This window comes from Rhamphochromis longiceps, linkage group LG16 (assembly GCF_057381845.1).
Source record: "Rhamphochromis longiceps isolate RC_006_pf linkage group LG16, R_longiceps_female_GT1.1, whole genome shotgun sequence".
In the NCBI taxonomy this organism is placed as follows: Eukaryota; Metazoa; Chordata; class Actinopteri; order Cichliformes; family Cichlidae; genus Rhamphochromis; species Rhamphochromis longiceps.
In genome coordinates this window covers 10,395,846-10,421,942 of record NC_140572.1, presented here as the reverse complement: position 1 = coordinate 10,421,942, position 26,097 = coordinate 10,395,846, and the positions used below count along the sequence as shown (strand labels likewise).

Below are 26,097 nucleotides of genomic sequence, written 5' to 3'. Positions count from 1 at the left end.
CCGCGAGCCAAGCCTCCCGAGTGTGGCCAGCCATGCTTGCTTCTCCACTGCCACCTTCCACATGGCCGGCCCCCTGAACCCTTGAACTATGGACTACTGTGCCATCGGCCTCCAGGTCGGCCACCTGAACTACTGTGCCATGAACTCCTTTTCTGCCAAGATCATGGTCGCCCTCCTGAAACAGGGTCTCGGACTCTTAAGCCCTTGTGTTTGGACTGAGTGCTTCGGTTTCTTTGTTTTGTTTCTGGCCCTCCATCCTGGGCCCCCACCGCCCGCCCTGGGTGGGTTGTGTTGTTTTTGTTTCGTGTTTGTTTTCTTGCTGCTTCTTTTCTTTGTTCATGGTTTTGGGCGTCTGGAATCCGCCCTTGAAGGGGGGGCTCTGTCATGATCCTGGGTCTTTTGACCCAGCGTTTTAAGTTTGAGTTTATTTTGTTCATTAGGTTATCTAAGTTCATTTGGTTATTAGACTCCTTGTGTTTTCTTCCCCTGTATTTAAGTTTCCCCTCAACCTTCGTGTTTCATGCTGCGTGTCATTTGTTATCAAGTTTGTATTATTATGCCTAAGTGTTTCTAGTTATTATTTTCCCCTCGTGTTTCCAACCATGTTAAATCTCCCCTGCTCTTCATGCGTTTCATGTCTGTGTCTTACGTTGTCAAGTTCGGGTTGTCATGTCTATGTCTCATTATGTTTCCTGTTTTATTGTGAAGAGGTCTGGTGTTCTGTGTTCATCATGTTCAGTTTTACTCTCCCACTGTGACGTCATTATGTTCATGTGTGCCAGCTGTTTCCTCATGTGTCTCCACTTCCCCTAATCACCTCCTGTGTATTTAAGTCCTCTGTTTTCAGTGTGTGATTGTCAGGTCGTCTGTTGTTCACGCCATGTTCTCCATGCCATGTTTCTAGGTTTCACGTCCAGGTTTTTCCATGTTGTTTGTTTAGTTCTCCCAGTTTAGGTTAATGTTAGTTTTATTTCTGTTTGCCTTGCCCGTTATTTGTACCTTTTCTGCCAGCCTCATTAAACGGCTCGCCTTTTGTTACTCAAGTTTTGATCCAAGTTCCTTGGTGTCTGCATTTTGGGTCCACTCTTCACAATACATACAGTCTGCTCTCGCCAGACTGTGACATTTAAACAGAAATAGTCACCACCTTTTTTTGACTGAAGCGGTTTTCAAACACGCACTGCAGCACTGACCTTTTCTAGCACTTATCTGAGAGCACAAATATTGGTTTCAGTCAGATGTGGTGTTAAACGGTTTTTCACCTGCCAGCTTGGGGCATGTCTGATGGCACCAATGTGGGAACTGTACAGACTACATCCAGAAGTGAGAATATGGGAGACAAAGGCTATGTTCACACTGCAGGTGAAAACGCATCAAATCCAACTTTTTTGACCCTATGCGACCCATATCTGATCATGGAATGACAGTGTGAACAGCTCAAATCCGATATTTTCAAATCCGACCTGGGTCACTTTCGTATGTGGTACTCAATCCGATACATATCTGATGTTTTAGAAAGCGTCTGCAGTTTGAATGGCCATGTCGCATTAAATCCGTCTTTTACATCACTGACACAAGACAGACGCCAATTATCAGCGCCGGAGAAGACAACATGAACCATCCAGTGTAGATGTCAGTTAAACTGCTGGGAAGACAACGTTGGAGAAACGTGAACATTTTATTTGTACTGCATAATCTGTAGATTCTGACAGAAATCTGCAGCTATCCTTGGAAGCACCGCTCCTCTAAAACAGCAATAAGGTTAATTATTAGGCCATATGTAAATAACAAAATAACTTAAAGCAAAATTGGGAAACGTAAAGTCTGAAACAGTTTGGTCTGGGTCTAAACAGAGCGCGTTGTGTGTGACGTTAGGGCTGTGTGATATGACCAAAATCTCATATCCCGATATAAGACATCTATCGTCCGATAACGATATAAATCAGAAAAATTTTACATTTTATGAAAATTCTGTGAATCTCGGGCAGCTCGACTTGCGTGAAGTGTTTCCAGCTGGGTGTCGTGTACCTGGAGTCGAATGTTTTAACCGATGCATGACACTATACATTGTTAGACATAAGTTGTAACGGCCGCTGTTTTCTTTGTGAGTATTTATTACACGGCGTGCTGCGGCGAAAAGCCTGTTCTAACGTTTGAGTCTAAGGTTTATTTTTTAGCACCTGGCGGCTCTTTTTTGCTTCTCATCCGTAAACACTGCATACTCTTTCACGTGATTCAGTTTATTTTGAAAAGTCTCAACAGGATCTTGAGCTTTATTCTGAAAGGTTTATGTGGAAAATAAACAAGCGGACACGCGATGGTTTTACCGTCGTTGTTGCTAACGACAACGCATAAAAACAGGCTCTTGTCCGTCCATAGAGTGGTTATATTAAATATAAGAGAAAGAGAGAACTTTAAGAAATTAACATAGCCACTACAGTGACCATCAGAACGGTGAAAGAATATTGCCATAAACAGTTTATTTTGCGACACAGCTGGGTAGAGCCTAACCCAGCTGTCTTAGGGCAAGAGGCAGGGTACACGCTGGACAGGTCACCAGTCTGTTGCAGGGCTAACACATTGCGACAGACAACCATTCGCACACATGGGCGATTTAGAATGACCACATAACCTAAACCGACTAACTGCATGTCTTTGGACTGTGGGAGGAAGCTGAAGTACCCGGAGAGAACCCACACAAACACGGGGGACTCAGGACCTCCTTCTGTGAGGCAATAGTGCTAACCACCGTGCCAGCGAGAGTTTAAAAGAGTGAATAAATTCATAAATTCAGCCCCATTTTTTGAGGAGGTCCATGACAGCAAAAGTCAGCATCCACAAACTTTCTAAGTCTTAATGAAGAACGTAACTTTTGAGTCCAGTCCTTTTTGATAAATATTCTCATTTTTATCTTTGCTTCACTGTCTAATCTACAATCAGCCCGCCTCCTTCCCTATTCTTCCATCCTCTTCTGTCTTAGTCATCTCCCTTTCCTCTCCTCTCCTCCCTCTTTATCACATCATCCTAATATCTCCTATTTTTCTCTCCCTTCGTTCTCATCAGCCATCTGATACCCTGTTAGCAGTGACCTAGTTGGAGGGATGCCTCCTCTGGCCTGAGGCGAAGGCAAAGCAGCACACACTTAGCCGCACACGTAATGATGCTGTTGATGTTATCCCCTCCTCCCTTTTTCCAACTTCTTTTTCCAAGTTCATGTACATAAATCATATCAGACCTATGTAGAATCATAAGCATGCTCTAATTCCCCTGACCTCTTTTTTAATTCATTTATTTTTTTTAAACAAAACAGACTCTGGTCTATTAGCCACATTCCTACTGTTAATTATTCTAAGATCAACATTTAAAAACAGCCACAAAGTGTGGCGGCAAATGCTGCTCGTAAATGTCAAGACATCTTAAGAAAAACAGCAGATGGTACAGCCTCCACGGAGCCCTCATCTCCACATCACAGAGTCAGTGTGGGATTACATGAAGAGATAGAAGACACCGAAGACCACAGAAACCCACAGAATAATGGTGGCACCATCTCCAACATCAGCGTAGCCAGTGATTCTGAGATAAGTCAGGACACCAGTGATGAGTACAACGTGCAAAGTAAAGATGGCAACCACTCATGGGAAAGAAGAAAGAAGAAATCCACTCGCTGAAACATGTCCGTTTCTTTGCTCTCTCCTTAAGGCCACCCTCCTTTGGTCAACAGTTTTCCGATTGGCTGTCTCTCACAATCAGAAGGTTTGAAGAGCAGGTAGGAGGGGCTGCTGTGCTCACAGGACTAACTCAATAACAAAAGACACAGTCGGAAACTGTACATCTGCAGCAGTCTGGAAATTTAAAGAAAAATAAGGACAATCATATCCCACATCAGCATCCCACAATACCACCACTTATTCAAGACAAGTACACAACATAAGCTAACACAAGCCAGACTGATGCAGTTGGCAGGGTAAAACCATCCTTACTTGCTTCTTTGTGAATCCCCAGTGATGTAAAAAACTGAGAGCAGTGATCCAGTCGCCAAATGACTGCTGTGCAAAGGTAAATGTGATGTTATACACTTCTTGCCCCTTTATCTCATCCCTTTATTATGTCAGCTCTTAAATAAAAGGGAAAGCCAGAGAGATGGATTTTAACAAACAAACAACTGGGAGAGGTACGACCATGGAAGGAAGTGCAATTCTCTTCGGCTTTGAATCCGTCCCTGCACTACACCGTTTATCTTAAACCAAGCACAGGTTTGTTTGTAGCTTCTGTCAGAGAGAGACAGCCACCAACGGCCAAGAGCCTGCTTTTACCTTACAAGGACAGGTCGCTCTCTGTGTGTACACATACAGGGAGTGCAGAATTATTAGGCAAGTTGTATTTTTGAGGAATAATTTTATTATTGAACAACAACCATGTTCTCAATGAACCCAAAAAACTCATTAATATCAAAGCTGAATGTTTTTGGAAGTAGTTTTTAGTTTGTTTTTAGTTTTAGCTATTTTAGGGGGATATCTGTGTGTGCAGGTGACTATTACTGTGCATAATTATTAGGCAACTTAACAAAAAACAAATATATACCCATTTCAATTATTTATTTTCACCAGTGAAACCAATATAACATCTCCACATTCACAAATATACATTTCTGACATTCAAAAACAAAACAAAAACAAATCAGCGACCAATATAGCCACCTTTCTTTGCAAGGACACTCAAAAGCCTGCCATCCATGGATTGTGTCAGTGTTTTGATCTGTTCACCATCAACATTGCGTGCAGCAGCAACCACAGCCTCCCAGACACTGTTCAGAGAGGTGTACTGTTTTCCCTCCTTGTAAATCTCACATTTGATGATGGACCACAGGTTCTCAATGAGGTTCAGCTCAGGTGAACAAGGAGGCCATGTCATTAGTTTTTCTTCTTTTATACCCTTTCTTGCCAGCCACGCTGTGGAGTACTTGGACGCGCGTGATGGAGCATTGTCCTGCATGAAAACCATGTTTTTCTTGAAGGATGCAGACTTCTTCCTGTACCACTGCTTGAAGAAGGTGTCTTCCAGAAACTGGCAGTAGGACTGGGAGTTGAGCTTGACTCCATCCTCAACCCGAAAAGGCCCCACAAGCTCATCTTTGATGATACCAGCCCAAACCAGTACTCCACCTCCACCTTGCTGGCGTCTGAGTCGGACTGGAGCTCTCTGCCCTTTACCAATCCAGCCACGGGCCCATCCATCTGGCCCATCAAGACTCACTCTCATTTCATCAGTCCATAAAACCTTAGAAAAACCAGTCTTGAGATATTTCTTGGCCCAGTCTTGACGTTTCAGCTTGTGTGTCTTGTTCAGTGGTGGTCGTCTTTCAGCCTTTCTTACCTTGGCCATGTGTCTGAGTATTGCACACCTTGTGCTTTTGGGCACTCCAGTGATGTTGCAGCTCTGAAATATGGCCAAACTGGTGGCAAGTGGCATCTTGGCAGCTGCACGCTTGACTTTTCTCAGTTCATGGGCAGTTATTTTGCGCCGTGGTTTTTCCACACGCTTCTTGCGACCCTGTTGACCATTTTGAATGAAACGCTTGACTGTTCGATGATCACGCTTCAGAAGCTTTGCAATTTTGAGACTGCTGCATCCCTCTGCAAGATATCTCACTATTTTTGACTTTTCTGAGCCTGTCAAGTCCTTCTTTTGACCCATTTTGCCAAAGGAAAGGACATTGCCTAATAATTATGCACACCTGATATAGGGTGTTGATGTCATTAGACCACACCCCTTCTCATTACAGAGATGCACATCACCTAATATGCTTAATTGGTAGTAGGCTTTCGAGCCTATACAGCTTGGAGTAAGACAACATGCATGAAGAGGACGATGTGGACAAAATACTCATTTGCCTAATAATTCTGCACTCCCTGTATATAAGTTAATGGCTTGGGAGGTATTTCTACTTTTAATTATTTTTTTAAATTACTCGATTACATAAAACATACAAGCAGTCTTTGTGCACACTAGAAGAACAATGAGGAACTTTAAAAAAAAGACAATTTGTAAGTTAAAGTCACACAAAGTTTAGTTAAGAGGAAAAAAAACAGTCTATCTCTTTAAATCAGCATCATCAACCCTCTTAACGCTCAGTGAAAGCACTCTTTTTAAATGTCAATACACAGCATCACTGCAGCTTGGTAACAGCTGCTGGGTCAAGCAGTATTAATCACAATGAAATTTTACATTGCTTCTAACGTCTGGTAATATAAATGAGGAAGCATAATCACTTTTGCAGATGAACACTAGTGATTATTATTGATCCTCAATAATGTAAAGAAAACAAAGCCCAAGCAGTAAATAAAATGAATTTGAACTGCATTGAATCCGAATCCACTTGGTCTCACAGTAAGTAAAACATGAATAATAATAATGTACAACACACACTTTTCCATCTTGTCTGTCAGCCACTAACACACTGTGATCACAATAATTTCCCCACCTCTTGTGCGACACTCTTAATTAATGGCTGACACATTTTCTCCCAGCTTTATTTCCATTTTAAAGGAATCGACAGCTGACTGGTTGTGATTTTGTTCTTTGTGGCAGTACAAAATGTTACAGGAGTTTTCTCAAACTCCTGCAGGTTAAACTGGGAATACAAACAGCCAGATTTGATTATTTCTGAAGAAAAATGGAAACACAGCTAAGTGCATTTGGCGGAGAAAAAAAAAGACAAAAATCTAAATCTGTAGATCCAACTGTAGAAAAAAAAGGAGGAAAAAAAGCTGAATATTTTCCATTTGTTTACTATACTTGCCACAGATTTAGAATTATTTCATGGAAGTAGTCATTTAAAAATAACCCCGGTGTTTTTGGTGTGAGCCACTTTCTCCAGCTCATCCCGGGGGACGCCACGCATGCATGTGAGATGACAAATCCCCCCCATGGTAATCTGAGGTCTGGCCCCCAATCCCAAACCAGTCCAATGCACCTGGGAGCCATCCAGGTGGCATCCCGGTCAGTAAGTTTGGGCAGTATGACAATATGGCAGTAATGTTACTTAAAAATCCCAGCCGATTTATTAACTACTAGGATTTATTAACGGACATTTTAAACATCATCTTAACAAACCAGGATTTCTGGTGCCAACTACTTATTTAGCCAACATAAACATTGATTGATTAGGTAACATAAACACCATCATAGTGTAAACCCAGCTGAACTCTCAGGCCAGTGTTAAGGTACCAGAAGCAGACATCACTCTGTTGGACACGTGCTATCACTGAACTGAACTAAATTGATTATGAATAGATTATTGGGAATCAAAGAGTAACACTGTCTCTACATCAGCTGGCATCCAGTTCCACCTGGTCTCCACAGAGGGTAGTCATGTGACCATGCACCAAACGGACACTGACTGTTGTACTGTCCTTCTGAAGTGCCACTGCACAACCTGCACTGCAACAACACATTAATTATACAGTGCTAGCTGAATATCACATAATTATTAGAAAAAGAGAAAAAAACAACTTTTGTTCTATGAGCCTGCATGTATGATCACCTCAGGTTTGCCAAGCTTCTGATCACAAACCCATCTTTCCAAATGTTCAGCGTGTTTCACCCCCGCAGGAGCTGTTCCTGGCATCAGTAATGAAAGTGGAGGCTGATACACCAATTGCCATGGTTTTCAACCCAAAACACACACACGCACACAGCCATCACCAGAGTATATGTCCAGCTTCCTGCAGTGCTACCATGTGTTTTCAATGAGCAGCAGGAGGTCGAGTTACATTACAACTACCTCTGCTGACAGCTAACCGGTACCAGCTGTGGAGAACCCTGAAGGAACAAAACAGGACAGGACTGTAGTTGGGGCAAGGAGGAGAAACGTGTCTGCACATGCTCAGTTCAGACTCGCTCGGATTCTTTGCTGAAGGCGCTAAACAACCACACATTTTGCAATTTATCTGAAAAAAAGAAAAGTAGTAACGGCCTGCTTTGCTGCTTTTTTTCTCACCATTTTTCATCATTTTCTCTAATATCTTTTCCTTTGTGTTACAGTAAATATTCCAACAGACTTTCTGTAAAAAAGAAAGCAGCTATTTAAGGCTCTAACTTTCTAGAGTGCAGCTTCAATTTATCTCAGTTTACAAACCTACAGCATTAAGGAGGAGGATGTGTGGGTGGTGTTATATTGAAAACCGGGTTTCCAGCACCTTTGGAAGAGGCAGGAACAGTCATCTCTGCCTTTTTTCCTGACAAAGCTAGGAGTCTGGATGGCTGTTTGAAGTATGAACATCTAAAGTAGGATAGACCATTTCCCTGATTAAAAACTGACCACGTTAATGATCAATAATGATCATTATTATTGATCACAAGAACAGCAAAAATTACTTTTCCCCGATTATTAAAAGGAGCCAACAACTTAAAACTCCACCAATAATGTGTAATTGAAATGCTGTATTATTTAAGGATGTCACATGCATGGCAGCAGAGCATTAAGATCTGCACCACCTGCAAAGCTGTCATATTTTACACATTCTAGTAGTCCCACACAGCTGTGGGCAGTCAGAACAAGAGGCTTCAATAGAGCAGAGCATTAAAATCCACTTTAATTATCACTTTGAGCAGAGGCAGAACAGGAAAGTCAGCACACAAGCTCAGCTCCTGCTGTTTGTGTCTCCTGACATCAGCCTGATATCTGCAGACAGCTGTGAAACTGTGCATACAGGCGGACTCGATAGTTTCATACTCTCCTCCTACTTTGCCTCTTCCAAACATAGTTTTATTAATAAACACAACTAATGACCAGTTTGCAACTGGTTCACATAAGAGATATTTTCAGGTTACATTTGTCATGGAAATCAGTTTTTATACCACATAACAGATTATAAGGTCTTGAATAATCAGGCCCCAGTTTATGTTAAAGACCTCATAGCACCCCATTAGAGCATTTTGCCATCAGACTACTGGCTCAATTGTGGTGCCTAGGATATTTAAAAGTAGAATGGGAGACAGAGCCTTCAGCTTTCCTTTCTGATAAAGCATAAAGTTAGAGCTGGATGAGGTGACCCTGAATCCTTTTAAATAAGGCTAGGCTGCTGTGGGGGTTTCCCATAATGCACTGAGTGTTTTGTCTTCATTTACCTCTTCTCATGCTCTCCGTTTTTATACACCTCTCTGCATTTAGTCATTCATTATTATTAATCTCTGGCTCGCTTCCACAGTGTGTCTTTTGTCTCATCTACCTCCTCTCACCTCCAACCAATCGCAGCAGATGGCTGCCCCACCCTGAGCCTGGTTCTGCTGGAGGTTTCTTCCTCTTAAAAGAGAGTTTTCCCTTTTCACTGTTGCCAAGTGTTTGCTCACAGGTGTTTGTCTGCATGTCAGGATTGTACAAAATAAAATGGGAAGGAGCCCTTGTCCTCCCCACTTCCAGGAAGCCTTTATTTAATGCTCAAAACTGACCACACCCTTGTTCAAAGCCAGGTGTGGTCTATGGTTTGATGTCAACCATAGACGTGCAAAGTTTCATGACTGTATCTTGTACAGTTGCAACATTATGTTACTGAAAATCTCTGTTCACTGGAAACAAATGAACACTCAAAGCACCTTGATGCAGGTAAGGAATCCCAGAAAGTTGATTCTGGATGAAAAGAATAAAGACACTCTGTAACCCTCCCAATCCCAACCCTTAAAAAGCACTAGACTGATTTAAATCTGAATTTGGACCACAAGGATGCCAGGATGTGGCCACATAAGACAAACAACGACTTGACCTGGGTAAACTCTGAATCCAAATATTTAGCCCATAAAACAGGATCAGCACACTGCGCTATTATGTAACAATCACATCATCTGCTGGCTGCATAAATGTAGGCCATCCTCTGGGTACTGAGTTAGCCTTGCTAGGCTCAATCTGAACATGCAGTGTGAGCAGTCTAACGAGCTAAAAAAGACTTTCAGTTTTCCTGAGAAGATGACATGTTACTGCTGATGTGACTGCTAAAATGAGGAAGCTAATGCCAAGCTAGTACAGCGTGAAAACAGGTTGAGAAATAAAAAGGTCAAAGGTTATAAAGGAAGGAAGAAATAGAGAGGAGAAGGAATAAAAGAGGGGAAAAAGAAAGTGCCCTTGTGGTATTCATCAAGTGTAGATGTGCAGAACAAGATTTCTGTGTCGGTCTTCGGTGATGCATCATGTAGCGCCTGTGTGCTTCTGGCCTTTAAAGAAGAAAGACTGTTGATGCACTTTCACTTGTTGACTGACAGTAAGACTCACACAAACACACGAATCTAAATGAAATGTGGCGATGAACAGGTGTGTATACAGGACCAGCTGAGGAGGAACAGTTGTCCGTAACAGCCTCGCCTGCCCACGTACTCATACACTCTCCGCTAAGCAAGTACGGGGGTGGAGGGATGGCAGCCCAGTACAGCTACTGGTGTCTAACTCACTATCTCACATTCTCAAGAAGCCATCAGTGGATAATGAGTGTTAATTTAACACTAAATTTAAGGGGCTGTATTATGCCCATGACAAATTACTGTGCTATAACACAACAGCCTCGAGTAAGTCGCAGTTGAAAATTGCTGTATGTGCAGTTTAGATCCAACCTTTGCTCGTCACGTCCGGTTTCAATGACATGACAAACATTACGTTTGGGGGGTGGGGGGGAACATCAGCTTGAAAATTCAAAAATAAGACTTCACAAACCAACAGGTGGCATAATGGTAGCTACATCCATCTTTTAGACCAGGGGTGCCCAATCCCGGTCCTCGAGAGCTACCGTCCTGCAGCTTTTAGATGCATCCTTGTTCCCACACACCCGAATCAAATGAATGGCTTGTTATCAGGCCTTTGCCAAACACGATGGCATGCTGAAGAGGTAATCAAACCATTTGATTCAGCTGTGTTGGAGTAGGGATGCATCTAAAAGCTGCAGGATAGTAGCTCTCGAGGACTGGGATTGGGCACCCCTGTTTTAGACCATCCATGGTTTGAAAAGCAGGTGGTGGGCCTTATATGCTTACAGCCAGAAACAAAAATTATGGTTCACATTTGCAGCCTGCATGCATAATGTCAGATAGAAACAGTGTACAAAGTATGTGATAGAACAGGTCTTGCTTGTGGTGTTGTTGGTCCATTTGCCAGCCACAGAGAAGATCCACTCTTGTCCCCTTCCCTTCACAATGTCCACTTGACGCATACGTCGTCCGATTCCATCAACGATGGAAAGAGCAATAAGTGCAAACCCCTTTTCCTCCATGTCATATTTGCATAAATTAGCCTAGAGTTGTGAGCCTGACATGACCATATTTGGGATCTCCGCTGTCACTGACGTCATACAGAGCAAAGAGGAGAAGAAAGTGTCTGAAAAAGCGCATTTCGAGCACTCTAAAGTATGTTTTGAACATACATGGACCTCATGGTCTGAAACTTTGGCCATGTTAATATGAGCATCAACCACTGTAACAGCATTAAAAAAAAAGCATAATTTGTATCAAGAAAAAGCTGCCAGGTCAATCAGCGAGGATATTAATCATTAGCTGCATCTTCAAGGACAAACGGACTCTATAATGGATAATACTAAAGATTAATCTGATACATTTATTTGTCATAACAGCCGTATTTGCCACTTTGATGGCAAATTGAAACAATGTTTCATTAGGACTGAAACTAACAATTATCTTCAGATTCCCTTAATCATTTGATGAAAATAAATAAATAAAAACTGTTTATATATTTTGTTTAAATTATCAGACGAATAGCATTAAAAGTAAATCATAAATCTCAGCAGCGATTTACGGGGCAAGTTATCGGCCACAATCACATACCAGTTAAGCGTCGCGCCAGACTCCCATTAACACATCTCTGCTCAAGCGATTGCCTGTTTACATAAACATCACAAACTTTGCAAGAGACATTTTACTATAAAAACGCAACTCGACAATTAATTCGGCACCCATTCAGTGAACATATTCAAACTTAATCCGGTTAAAGCAAACTTTTAAAACTAACCAAAATCCACCCATCACATTCCCACGGAGTCACGCTCAATCAGAAAACAACACGGTGCTGCGCAAACCACTTGCAAAAGTTGATTTTTCACTAGTAAAGATGTGTTTGAGGATATTTTTTAAAAAACCGAATTGACCCCGACAACCTTCCTATTCAGGCATCAGCGGGTCAGTGTTTGCATTGAATTCGCTGTGACTTTTCCCCTTTACATAAAAGCCACGGGTAACATAACGGAATCTGGCACGGTCATTCCATCACTCCTCTATCCAAACCGCCTACTCCCAACTGACATTGCCTCGATGTGTCATTTCACCCAACTTATACACTTGCTGCTTAAATATGAGCATGTACCTGGACATAGTTGCTTTCGCAGTACTCCGCGACTCTTTCCAGGTTGGTAAAACTGTCCAACAACGCTCTTCGTCCCGCAGGAATTTCCTCCTCCAGCAGCATCTGCAGCTCCGCCATTTTTACATGGCTTTTACTACACGGCTGCAGCGCGCGCTGAATGGATGGATCCTAGCGCCTTCAGGGGCTGTGCGGAAATCTCATTATTGTGATGGCATGAAGAAAAGTGAGCGAGTGGAAGTGCTCTGAGGGACTACCAGGCACAAGTGTAGAGCCCACAGTCGTAAGGTGGGGCCATGATATTGTTTCGTTTGACTGTTTAACCTTCTTTTTAGGGAATGTTAATCAAAGTCACGCAAAACATCTCGGAAACGACTACAAACTCTTATGAAATACATGCAGGAGGTGATGCAAATGATGACGGCAAAAGAGGCAAAAAGAGCTCGGAAATATTACAATGACTTATAAAACAGCTACAAACAAACAAGGCACACAAAATGACATCAAAGGGATACACAAAAGGATGGCTACAGATACATCCAAAGACATGCAAAGTGACTTCCCAATTACAACACAAGGCATCAAAAATGCTGTTGTGTATACAAATTGGTATAGGCAAAATGGGTAAAATGACCACAAACAGAAAACACACAAAGACACAAAAACTGATGAGAACACAAAACACAACAGACACACAAAATGACTTCACAGACAAAACTGCTAAAAGGTGCAAACGACCATAAGCAAAAATAGAGGAATGAAAATAATACAAACATTTACAAGTGGAGTACAAACACCAGAAAGTATTTTATGCTCTTCTGGCGCTTATTCCCCTGCAGAAGTATCAACTACCTATCACCATATAGCCTTTATTAGTTTATTTGCAAAATCAGTTCAAACACAAAGCTACATTATACAACAACATAAATGAAATTAGTAAAACAGACTTGGAGTCAAAGACAGAGACAAAGACACAGTGAGAGAGAAGGTTTTCAGGCCGGAATCTCCAGGTTCTCATCTCCTCTCGGGTATCCCTCCACTTCCATTGTCATCAAAAACTCTGCAAAAGGAAATCCAGACCATCAGCTTACATTTCTACAAAGCGCGCACACACTGGCTTGATGACATGTGAATGTCTGCCTCGTGTTTTAGGGTTTGAACATGTTTCACTTTGCTTCTATCTAGTGGTGATGTAAAGAATGACACCTGGAACACAGCAATGCATCAAAAGTATTACTTTTATACTTTGTACAGCTACATTTAAATGAAAAAAAAAGTGATGTGTCATTAATCCTTCAGGCTACTTGGTGTATTTGGAGTCCAGGAGACTCCATGTGCGTGTGCTGTGTGGCCAAAACACCTGGCAAATCCTACAGAAGCCTTTTACGATTTCTGTTGTTGTAGTTTTATTACCATGTTTTTAGTTTATTTCACTGTTTCCACAGGATTTGAAGTATCATTAAAGTTTCCTGTTTGCTCAAGAAGGTGTCCCCAAAGTTAAGTAACATCCCTCTGTGTGATTTTTACATTTCAATTTCTATAAAAAAAAAGTTTTGTAGCTTAAAAGGAATACATATTTGTTATGAGCAATAGTGTATTTTTGTACAAGTAATGCAAAAGACCAGAGAACTGTACTTAACTACATTTGGTTACTTTCATCACTGGATGATGGAATGTCTCAAGTCATATCAGGTTAGTTTTAGCTAAACTTGCCTTCTGTGTAGTCGATGTCCGGTCGTGTGGAGACGACGGCCCAGGCCACGCCCACCAACAGCGCCACCACCAGGTTCACCACAATCCACGGCCGCAGGATCTGCTGCTCTGAACCAGGAGGCCTGCAGGACATGAGGGGTTAAATAGCAGTTATTATTTTACCATTCCATGTCAAGATTGAGTCCTCAGGAGGGTTTTCCAGCCATGATAAGGAGAAAATAGCAGAACTCCAAGTTAAGTTTAATAAAGGTGCAATGGTGCCTCAGGTCTCAGTGTTGTTAAAAGGAAGATGTTCCTTTTATGTGGAAATGTGTGAATGTTTTCTGGACACTTTTGGTTTTTAAAAGAGTTTTGTTTTTAAATCTGCCATACAATTAAAATGTAAGTATTACTCAATATATAGAAAGATATTCAAATTAGTTTCATCATGGGAAAAAACAACATTTGACTACAATTGCCTGAAAATGCCTAAAAATGGCTAAAAATAAACTTCTCATACACGTTTAGTGTTCTACTAGAACCACAGAAATACTAATAAAGTATTGTATATAATGTAAATGTAAAACACCTGCTTTTAAACCATCCTGCATCAGATATTTCCTTTTAGCCCTTTAAGCTCCTATCAGTTTTTAAATTCAGTTGCCATGTCAACCTTGAACTTTTTGTGGAAAGTATTGCTTTCATCTGTTTTCCTCTTTGCTTTTCCAAGATCACGCTAAAAATGTTGACTTAGAAAAATGAAAACAAAAATCTCACCACAGAGTCTCATTGGCAGTGGGATACAGGTTGATGCGATCGCTGGCCATTTGCTGGCTGAGGGACAGGATCAGGGCTATAAAATACACTGAGCACACAAAGAGAGAAGATGTTTGGATACTTACAGGCATTTAAAAAATAACATTTTTTCAGTTTTCTATGAGATCCTGTGAAAAACCAGTAAGAAAATAAAAAATGACCAGGTCCAACATGCCTAGGTTCATGATTCATTAGCTTTAGATCTACCTTAACCGGCCTTACAATGAGTAATTGTTTTCTCAATGACTTTATCAGTCTCTAACATTGTTGTGGAGGAATTTTGGCCCACTCTTCTTTAAACCTTGGATCTTTCAAATTTGTAGGCATTTGTTCATGCGCAGCTCTATGAAGCCCCACAGCATTTAAGTGCGAATGAGGTTTGAATTTGCTGCCAAGCTGGCGATCATTGTTCTTTTACATGACCCAGGGTAAGCCAAATATTACCTGTCAGACAGATGACTTCGCTTTTGAATACTTTGATATGCAGAGGCGTTCATGGTTGACTCCATTAGTACAAGGTGTCCAGGTCATGACGCTACAAAACTAGCCCAGCTCAATATCCTTCCACCACTGTGCTTGACAGTTAGTATGAGGTATTTGTGCTGATATGCTGTGTTTGGTTTTCTCTAAACTGTCCTTTGTATTATGGCCAAACATCTCCACTTTGTCTTGTTTCAGAGGTCCTGTGGTTTGTTCACAGCCATATCCTTTTAAGAGAAAAAGAGGTTTCCTCCTGGCAAACTTTACTTTTACTTCTTAAGGTTGCTAGGAGAACACTGAGATGTAGCTCTTGGTTTTCCTGCAATTTTTAACTGCACAGTCTGACCGTGGGGGGAATTTGGTGCTATGTCCACTCCTGGACTTTGGAATGACAGACCAGCAAATTGCTAAAGCCTTGATATAATTGAATTAATCAGGTGCATTTGATTAGCAGTACCTGGGTCCTACTTACTCTTGTAATTTCTATGGAGGGAGTAAAGGTGTATTCTAGTTTTTTTACAGGACTGCATAGTCCTTAACCACATTAAGGCCTTAACATCAACATCGTCATCATTCTGCTTTTGTCTTGTCTTACTTACAGAAGGAAGCCAGAGCGACAGGATCCAGGGTGAGGAAGCCTCTCAGGGCCATGGAGGCCTTGGCCAGGTTCACTCTGCAGATGATGCAAAACAGCAAGGCTGTTACTTTTCATCTTCTTATTTATTCAAGTCAACAATTCCTGTCCAGCGGGAATTTGGACAATTATGAGACTATTTATTTCAATTGCTGGTGGAAATACAGGTCTCCAGTACATGTTTCCACCAAGTGCAGATTCTTAATTTCTTTTAAATTATAAGAGCAGTGAAATTTGGGGATCGTTAGTTTAACATTTGAGATGAACAAAATACAAGAACAATTAAAACAATAAGAGCTGAAAGATATAATGTAAAAATGCATAAGTTGAATAATTAAAGATTCTTCAAAGATAATTAATATGACATGATAAAGTCCACAAACTGAACCGCACTCCTTTAAGTAGCTTAAACAATGACATGGGTTCCACCTCCGCTTCGCAATGAGACTGCAGAGGTAGACTTCTGAGTTATTAAACTCACAAACCTGTCAAATGCAGACACAGTGCTGATGGCCAGCAGCAGGTAGAGCAGAGACTGAGCTGGGTAGGCCAGCAGGTGGTACTGCTGCAACAGGTTGGGGAGCGTGGTCATCTGCTCGCCCGCTAAGACGTACACAACAATGATGTTCCACACTGCGAAGCCGGCCAGAAAACCGTGGCAGAACAGACCTATCACCCTGCAGGTGGAGATCACACCACAGGACCACGTTAAACTGGTTTCATGGCAGCTACTCATGCTGCTCATTGAAAGTCTTTGTTTCTCTGTGACAAAACAAGAGAAAAGAACTGCTGAATTGGTGTATTTAGGACCACTGCAGTATGGTGGCACAGTATGTGAAATATTTTATATCAGATATACGTTCACCAGACACTTCATTAGTTACACCTTGCTAGTACAGGGTTAGAACTCCTTTTGCCTTCTGAACTCTCTGAATTCTTTGTGGCATTATTCAACAAGGTGGAGGAAACATTCTGGTCCATGATGACATGCTGGTGCACATTTCCTATTCCAGGTGCTCTTTTGGTTTGAGATCTGGTGACTGTGAAGGGTATTTGAATACAATGAACTCATATTTAAGAAACTAGTTTGAGATGATCTGAGCTTTGTGACATGGTGCATTATTCTGCTGGAAGCAGCCATTGGAATACAGGTGCACTGTGGTGATAAAGCCATGTTTAAATGATGCTTAGTTGGTACTAAAGGGCCCAAAGTTTGCCCACATACCATTACTCCATCATACCCAGCCCAGCCGAACCTTTGATATAAGCAAGGAGGGGGTCCATGATTTCAAATTCTGAGCCTGCCAGCCTGTCACTAATACATACTATACTATCATACTCAGACCAGTCTGTCTGGTACTAAGAACCACGCTGCATTCGAAGTCACTTAAATCACTTTTCTTCTTCATTCTGATGCTCAGTCGGAACTTCAGCAGTTTGTCTTAATCATGTCTACATATCTAAATGCATTCGTTTGCTGCCATGTGACTGGCTGAGTAGACATGTATAAGATACATAACAGTTTGAAACAGCTGCTGCAGCTAGCTCCTGCCAGTGTTAATGTAACCCATTCTATGTGTATGTGTGTGTCTGCAGACCTGAAGCTGCTGTGGACTCGTATTGCAACATCTCTGGTGGTCCAGAGCTGTCTCGGTTCCATGTAGTCATCCATCAACTCAGAGTGTCGGAGATGCTCCACTCGCTCTCCCTGAAACCGCCCTGAACACACACACACACACACACACACACACACACACACACACACACACACACACACACACACACACACTTATGTTTCCATCACTTCAATTTTCTGGAGAAAATAATCCGAACCAGATCCAAACCTCAGAATCCAGCCATTGTCTAAGAACATAATAATAAACATTATTGGGAGTTAAGTGAACTTGTTTTTAACATTCACAGCTTTACATGTTGACCAGTCAAATTATTCTTTGTCCTGAGCTTTATTGGATGGGGACAGTGAAGATAGAAAGATAGAGGAAGACATGCAGCAAACAGCCATAGGTTTGTCTCAAACCCAGGCCTACTGCTCTTTGGCCATACAGCAAATGGTCACCTGCTCACCCACTGAGCTAAACCGGGTGCACCGATCTGACATTTAAAAAAAAATGTTTACATTTTGAAATCTTGAAGAGCAGCAATGACATAAATGATCATGCGGTCATTTCAGAGCCAGCAGTCAGTTAAGCCATGCAACACCAAGTGCTTGGAGAGTGTCTGAGGAGATTTGCAGGGTCAGATGAGGTCAGCTGCCAGTGACCTACATAGACAAAGCGCCTGATGGATTAAAGAGGCCAGTGGTCTGGCTAGGAAGGTAATTCTAATTTTTATTCAAAAAATTAAAAGTAAAACCAACAAACAAAAATTCAAGCAAATTTTATTTTGTGAAATATTACTAAATAATTTATTGGAAAAATCAAAAAATAAAGGGGGCAGATAGGACTCAGGAGGTAAAGCTGGGCACCTACTAATCATGAGTGTGTGTCAGTGTTCTGTTAGTTAACTAACAGAACACTGACACTGTATAGTTTATTTATATATAGAACCATGGTCTTGGAGGAATCATGGTCTTCACTGTGTAATGTACCACTGCACATAGTTGAAATGGCACTAAAGTGACTTGACTTGGCTCATACTATATAACTGCCAGTCCATTTACCACTTAAATGAAATGTTCACTGGTCATGTCATGCCATGGTTTCATTTATAGTATTTAAAGGAAGCAGTTTGTAGAGTTTGAAACTTCTAGATGCTTTTCTGCATTTAGCTTCAGCCAATACCTTTTGATTAGCCTTGTCTCATGCTCTCTTTCTTTATGGTAGATTTTTGTTCTGTTTTCACTGTTTGTTTTTTTTCACTGTTTTCACTGAGATTTGAATTTGAATGCTAATCAATAAAATCAAAAATCAAAATAGCTGTTCACATTCATGGTCAAAAATGAGAAGGATCATCATCCTGCTGCCACGTTGCGTATTTGATCCTGGTAAATCTGATTCATACTCACGGTTCCTCTCCACAAACACTTTGCCAGCTGGATGGCTGTGTCCGTGCGGGGCTGAGAACAGGGAATGCTGGGGGATGGGCGACTGGGAGTCTGTGATGATATCGTCATTTTCTGCTCCCAGATCATTGCTGGAGTGCTCTGTAGCCTTCGCCTTCCTGTCAGGTGACATTGGGAAGAGGGTTTTGTCACATGGCAGCACTAAGTCCATCCATTTATCCAGACTGAAATATGTTACTGCTTTTTAATAACTTTAGTCATTATTAGGTGTGGACACATGGACTGACATGAATATGTCAACATTGAACCCCAAAACAAAAAAACAGCTTTTAATCTCCCCTTTTCTTTTCTTTTTTTGTGAGTTGCCATAGCAACCAGGGACTCTTGCAAGGTGTTAGAAATCCAATGAGTAATTGGAGACAACTGTAATAATCATTATGGCTTTGGTTGTGTACGTCTGCATGCTGGGCTTTGTTATCAGGACATTGCTGACTGTTGCTTTAAGCCAAGCCAACACAGCTTTTTGAGCTGATGGTGAGTCCCAGTTGTTTAACCTTAGTGGGGTTATCACCTCAAATGCTTATGACTGCCCTGTCATGTGCTGGATGACTGATAACCTAAGACATGCTAGACTATCAGCACATAAAGCTCAGAGACCTCTAAAGGCCAGAGTCTACCAAGAGACGCAAGCTTTTCAAAATAAATATGTTTAATTTATGAGTGTAAATGGGAAGTAGGTTTTCCTTTCAAAATCAAATCCTCTATATGTTACACAAACAACTCTTAGTTGTGTCTTTATTCACACAGACTCAGTGTGTCTGTGTGAATATTTTTGCTCACATTGAAAATAAGGGACAGTGTAATAGGAGATAAGTTGAATAAAAGGTGATAACCTCAGCTGTTAGTTAGCTACATTAAGCTGCCATCAGGGCCTTTTACCTTCCATTACCTCTTATTACTGTCAAATAGCTCATCTCCATAACAATAGCTCTCATTGGCTCATAACTGATCTAAACAACAGGTGCATTGGCAATTTACTGATTTATAGATATGGTAGTACAAATCCTTTTGTTTGTTTTGTTCTTGTAAACCCTTTTGCTGGGATGGCGTGAAAAATAGAGACACACAAACAAAAAGAATGCAATCATAAAAACATGATTATGAAAAATATTACCATTTTCAGTCTTATTACTGTGACACGTTTAAAAGAAGGTGGCACATCTTCTTCTATTAATACATGTGAAAATTAAAGAAATCAGATGCTGTGGTTCTGGAAGCAAAATGTTGACTGCAAGCAGGCCAGTTTAGTACCTCGACTCTTATAGTGTAGAACTATGCTGTTGTAATGTGTGCATAATGTAATCTGGCATTGTTGTGTTGAAACAAGACCATTCTGGGAAAACATTTTGGGGATTTTGATTTTTCATTACCTGTATATATGAATTTTTACAGCTCACCTTTGCTTTTCAATTCCATATTCATATTTTGTAAATTTAGGCTATGAAATGTAGAAGTTTACACATTAACTTGGCAAAGGAAAGATTACTGGTTCAAATCCCCTATGAGGTTACATCAAACAAAAAAATGAGCGTTTAGTGACAAAAGACAGACCAGGAAACACTAACTCTAGGAGTACTGCTTCCATGATATTATCTTGGTAAGTAGCAGTACAGAAATATCCAAGAGTTATATCTCAGTTTACAAAGGTGTTTCTGAATAAAACACAATACAGCTGGAACAATGTCCTTTTGGCTATAATGCACATGCATGCTACATTTGGAGAAAAAACTGCATATCAGCACAATTACGTCACACCGACTGTCAAGCACTGTGGTAAACTACGGATGAATTGGGCTTTTTTTGCTGCCACAGGATCTGGACGCCTTGCAATCACTGCGTTGACGATGTACTCCTATCATGCAGCAGGACAACATGCTCAGTACAGCAGCAAATATGAAGGAGAATGGACCAGATTTCCTCCAGTGTGAGAGACTGATAAAGTTATGCAGAAAATGATTACTTTAAGTTATTGCTGCTAAAGAGGTTTTCCTTTCCACTGTTGCTAAGTGCTCATTCATAGGGAGTTGTGTGACTATTCAAGGTTTCTCTGTAATGTAGGTCTTTATCTAACAATATAACACATCTTTGGGCAGCTGTTTTTATGATTTGGCACTATATAAGTAAAACTCCGCTGAACTGAATTGAATTGCATTGAACTGAAATTGGTTTTACAAGCTACTGAATCATTGGTTGTGTTTTGCTTATTACCAAAGTCCTATGAAAACATTCTTTTTCATATTACTGACAGTGACTAAGTTTAACTTTTGACATCACTTCAGCTAAAGCTAACTGCCACAGTTTACTAATGATTACCTTTACCATAGTTAATGCTGCTGCTTGTACTTTCCTAATTTGATTCCTGACTGTCACAAATGACGAGTGAACTCTTTACTGAATAAAAAACTGAACGGATTAGTTCTTTGGATGCATTTTCCCATCAGTGTTGGTTTTCCATCTAGCTCAAATATGAGGATCTGACCTAATGCTGGTACTCACCTCTTCCTTTTTGTCCTCCTGGTTACAGCGACATTCATTTCTTCTCCATCTATCACTGATTCAGCAATGTTGCCATTTGGCATATCAGCATGCTCTGTTTCGTGCTCTGACAAAGAAATATATGATGTGAAAGCTTTAAAGGTCACAGTTGTCAATCATGATTGTTAGCTGAGGCCCTTTATTTTTTTTAATCTCGCTTGTTGTCATGCAGCCCATCATCTAACATCTAATTTATTCTGTGCCTTTAGAACTCCCACTGCCTCTATGACAATTACAGGAAAACTGGCATATGTAACAAGAAACAGAATGGGTGTAAAGTACATGTGAAAAAAAATCATGCAAATTCTGATCAAACAGACTGAAAGAAAGAATCAGAAATTCAGACGTACTTTTTGTCTTCTGTATAGAATTAGTATTGCCTCTGGATTTGGGTCACAACCTTTTACACATGTGTTAAAGCTAGTAAAGGTTTTGTTACCAACTGTAGGTGCCTTCTTCTTCTTCTTCTTCTTCTGTGGTGCTAGATCCTGTGGCTCTGGGGTCAAAGGGTCTCTACTGTCAGAATGGCTCCTGTTGATCACTTCCTCCATCTCCACATCCAGGGCGACTAGAACAGAACAAAAGAGAAGAAAACAAAATAAAAATACTGGACGATAGAATACATTTTCATTTAAACTACAGGTAGTAGTGACTGTCACTCCCTCACCGTCTCCCTGCTCTTCCTCATCAACAACCTCTTTCTTCACCTTCTTTTTCTTGTTCTTGACAGCTGGCATTGTGTCGTTTTTCTGTAAGGAGCACAAAGAGAAAGACAGAAAAAGTCTTTATAAAATCAATCACAAATCTCTCTCAGTGTCTCACAGAATATCTCCCTTTAGAAAGCAATTCAGGTCAGTTAATTCATGTTAATGAGGATATTGAGGTGACTAGTGGTGATGCCAGTTTGAGATAAATGGATTAGGCTGAAGCTCTGAGGACAGGTGGTTAAGAAGCACACCATAAAGCACAAAGCACATGGTTTGGTGAAGAGCACCATTTGTAACACACTACACTGTAATGGACTGAAATCTTGGGGCATCTACAAAGTCCTTATGCTTAAGAAGGCACATCTAAATGATTCATAGAAGGCTTGGAATAAAGTGCTCTGGTCAAAAGAAACCAAAATCGAGCTCTCTGGCAGGAAGAGGAATGCTGATCATGATCCAGAAAACACCATCCCAGCAGTTAAGCATGGAGGTGGAAACTATATGCTTTGGACTGTTTAGCTGCTGAGGGTAAAAGACGATTTCACTGCATCAAGGGTCACTGGATGGGGTCACGTGAGGTAAAATCAAGGACAAGAAGGCGTGGCAAAAGAAGTACATTAAGGTCATGGAGTGATGTAGCCAGTCTCCTAACCTCAGTCAGGAGAAATGTGTGGAAGGAGCTGACACTTGGAAGTTGCCAAGCAGCAGCAAAAGAAACCTAACAGATTTAGAGTTTGTGTAAAGAGGAGTGGGCCAAAATCCATCCTGAGATGTGTGCAGACCTGGTGACCAACTGCAAAAAACGTGGTATTGTTGTGCTTTCCAACAATGGTTTCTCCACCAAATACAACGTTATGTTTGGCTTGAGGATCAAATAATTATTTTCCCCACTGTAAGTTTAATTAGCCCAACTGAGAATCAAACATAGCGTTTTGTCCTACCTGCCCAATGAATGGAGACACTTTAGGCAATATATTTATGCACCACTCCTAAGGCCTAAACAAAAAATGCTTGAGTAAAATTGAGAAGATCAGTGACTAGATTACAAAAACGTATACACAGTGACTTTGAAGTACCACAGAGCAAATGCAGTGCTGTACAGTAATGTCATAATTTTGCATTTAACTTCCTCTCTATGAAGAAAGGTGTTGGTGGGTTAAAAAATCCATCATCAAAAATAAAACATCAGTAGCTTGTGCTCACAATGCATTTGAGCAAACTTTCGAACACGTTATCATCTAACATTTAAATGAAGGAATGATAGACGTGGAAAAAATGAGAGAAGTTGTGTTGTAGTAACCTGAGAAACACTGTCAGGTTTAGCAGCTCCAATCACATTCAATATCAGCTACATGTTACTGGTATTAATCTGGTACTGACTGGTTGAAATGTGCTGGTATTTGACTTTTAATGTATTCATATCAATTCTGATGTCAGAACAAAATGTGTCTCTGTGGGTTGTTAAAAATACATGTTAATATAATTTTGACCACATTCAAGACATGTTATAGACTTATTAAATCTCTGGGTAAAATGAATGAATGAATGAATTCATCAGCTTGTAATCCTGAAGAACAGCAAATTGGTTTCAGTGTAACTGCAATTGGCTGGTTAATTGTGGTAACTGATGTTATCTCTAAAATTTTTCCATATCTCTAAAATTAGAAACTTTATGTCTCAGCGTGATTGTGAAAAAACTAGTTCATGCATTTATAACGTCTAGGCTGGACTACTGTAATCTATTATTATTGCTCTGTTGTAGAAACTCCCTGAAAATCCTTTGGTTGATCCAAAATGCTTCAGTGAGAGTATTGACAGGGACTAGAAAGAGAGAGCGATATTCTCCTATAATGGACACTGCAATAAGACCAGGTTGGTGGGGGCTTCCAATGATGGAGAGTTTTTCTTCTTCACTCACTTTTTTCCCACTCACTATGTGTTTATACACCTCTCTGCATTCAATCATTAGTTATTCTCTTCTTGTTTCCCTCCCGTCGACCCCAACTAGTTGTGGCAGATAGCTGCTCCTCCATGAGCCTGGTTCTGCCGGAGGTTTCTGTTAAAGAAGGACGTTTTTCCTTTCCACGCCAAGTGGTTGCTCAAAGAGAGTTACTTGATTGTTGGGGTTTTGTCTGTAGTATTGTAGGATCTATGATCCCTCCTTCATTTGTTGTCACATATGATCCTATTTATAACATCTATAGATCACTTGTATGATGATCTTTTAACATTGTTTTTACTTTTATAAACATTTCTTATTTGAGGTGTGCTTTTCTGCAGATATACTGCAGAATTGGAAATTTACTGTGTTCTGATAGTCTGGCGCCCTGATGCGGCTGTTGTTGTGATTTGGCACTATGTCAGTAAAACTTAATTAAACTTAATAAACTAGTAAGTGCACTGGGAAGTATTCTAAATTTACTAAATTAAGGGCACTTTAGTCTACTTTTTAATTTGTTATGGCAGCGCTCTCCATAATTTACTGCGATATTGAAGGGCAGCACGGTGGCACAGTGGTTAGCACTGTTGCTACACAGCAAGAAGGTCCTGAGTTCAATTCCACCATCAGGCCGGGGTCTTTCTGTGTGGAGTTTGCATGTTCTCCCCGTGTTTGCGTGGGTTCTCTCCGGGTACTCCGGCTTCCTCCCACCGTCCAAAGACATGCAGCTTGTGGGGATAGGTTAATTGGATAATCCAAATTGCCATTAGGTGTGAATGTGAGTGCGAATGGTTGTCTGTCCCTGTGTGTTAGCCCTGCGACAGACTGGCGACCTGTCCAGGGTGTACCCCCCTCTCGCCCTATGACAGCTGGGATAGGCTCCAGCGCCCCCCGCGACCCTGAAAAAGGATAAGTGGAAGCGAATGGATGGATGCTTCACATTTGTACTTAATTTTATGCATTTTTCAAGTATTTTTTCAAGTGTGAACAGATCACATGCTTTGTGTCAATTTGGGACACAATGGAAAGGGCACTGGTGTTGAGACTAACCATCAGGGTGGCAGCTGGACAGTGTGACTATATTCAAGGAGCTTTATATTGTAAGGTAGACCCTACAATATTACATACAGAGAAAAACCCAACCATCATATGGCCCCCTATGAGCAAGCACTTTGGCGACAGTGGGAAGGAAAAACTCCCTTTTAACAGGAAGAAACCTCCAGCAGAACCAGGCTCAGGGAGGGGCGGCCTTCTGCTGCGACCAGTTGGGGTGAGAGAAGAAAGGGTAAATGCAGTGGCCTGGGTTTGAGTCCTACCTGAGGCCCCTCTCTGTGTCCTACAGCATTTTCCCAAAATGAGCTTTGGAAGCCAGACTTTCTTAAAAGTAGAATAGATATTAGCCTAATAAATGTAACAACTTTGACTCAACCCTCAGTAAAAGTTTTGTAAGTGTACAGAATAATCATTTTAGCATATATCTGTCCTTACCTGTGCAGCTGAGTGTGTCTGTGGCTGTGCAGAGGAAACACCACAGACCGTCCTCGTCTGTGTCTGACCTTATCCAGCTGAAGGAAAGCTTCTCAGTAAAAACTCCCCTCTCTTAATTTAAAAGAGGAAATAAAAGACGAGAAGGTGGGGCGAAGCAGGAAGAAGACATAGAGAAGGCAGCTCGCCCGGCTTTGAGACTTGTCTTAGGGTTTAGAGTGACAGGTGGATCATGTGCTGAGCTGTGCTTTGTGGTTGGCGGATCAGTTGTGATGTCACCTGCTGGCTGCACTTCAAATAAGCCATGGATGCTGATAATCTCTCAGTTGTTCTCTCGGGAGATCCAATCACTGGTTACTCTGCAGCTCAGTCATC

The 26,097-nt window shown here is 41.1% G+C and overlaps 2 protein-coding genes across 3 annotated transcripts in view; both read right to left on the bottom strand.

Moving 5' to 3' along the window:
* LOC146650643 (abl interactor 2-like) overlaps nucleotides 1-12,524 on the bottom strand; it is a 38,723-nt gene extending 26,199 nt beyond the window's left edge. Inside the window, exon 1 of one of the 2 annotated variants that reach the window (XM_085384155.1) lies at nucleotides 12,356-12,524. In XM_085384155.1, coding sequence (XP_085240281.1) covers nucleotides 12,356-12,472 — 117 coding nt within the window. In that variant the 5' untranslated portion in view covers nucleotides 12,473-12,524. The remainder of the gene's footprint in view (nucleotides 1-12,355) is intronic. The other variant, XM_085384154.1, reaches the window with a different exon arrangement.
* Nucleotides 12,525-13,529: 1,005 nt separating this feature from the next.
* Nucleotides 13,530-22,328, bottom strand: LOC146650642 (transmembrane protein 237A-like). Its single transcript, XM_085383814.1, has 10 exons — nucleotides 22,259-22,328; nucleotides 22,031-22,159; nucleotides 21,553-21,658; nucleotides 19,000-19,154; nucleotides 17,573-17,693; nucleotides 16,460-16,651; nucleotides 15,940-16,013; nucleotides 14,822-14,909; nucleotides 14,066-14,187; nucleotides 13,530-13,558 (listed from the first exon to the last, which is right to left on the bottom strand). The coding sequence occupies exons 1-10, from the start codon at nucleotides 22,326-22,328 to the stop codon at nucleotides 13,530-13,532; spliced, it is 1,086 nt and encodes a 361-aa protein (XP_085239940.1).
* Nucleotides 22,329-26,097: the final 3,769 nt, after the last annotated feature.

Excerpts from the sequence above, each read along its gene's own strand:
- LOC146650642 (XM_085383814.1), bottom strand. The coding sequence starts at position 22,328 with ATGCCAGCTGTCAAGAACAAGAAAAAGAAGGTGAAGAAAGAGGTTGTT. Across the intron at positions 22,160-22,258 it reads TGAGGAAGAGCAGGGAGACG|TCGCCCTGGATGTGGAGATG; the intron begins GTGAGGGAGTGA and ends GTTCTGTTCTAG. Across the intron at positions 21,659-22,030 it reads GAAGAAGGCACCTACAGTTG|AGCACGAAACAGAGCATGCT; the intron begins GTAACAAAACCT and ends TTTCTTTGTCAG.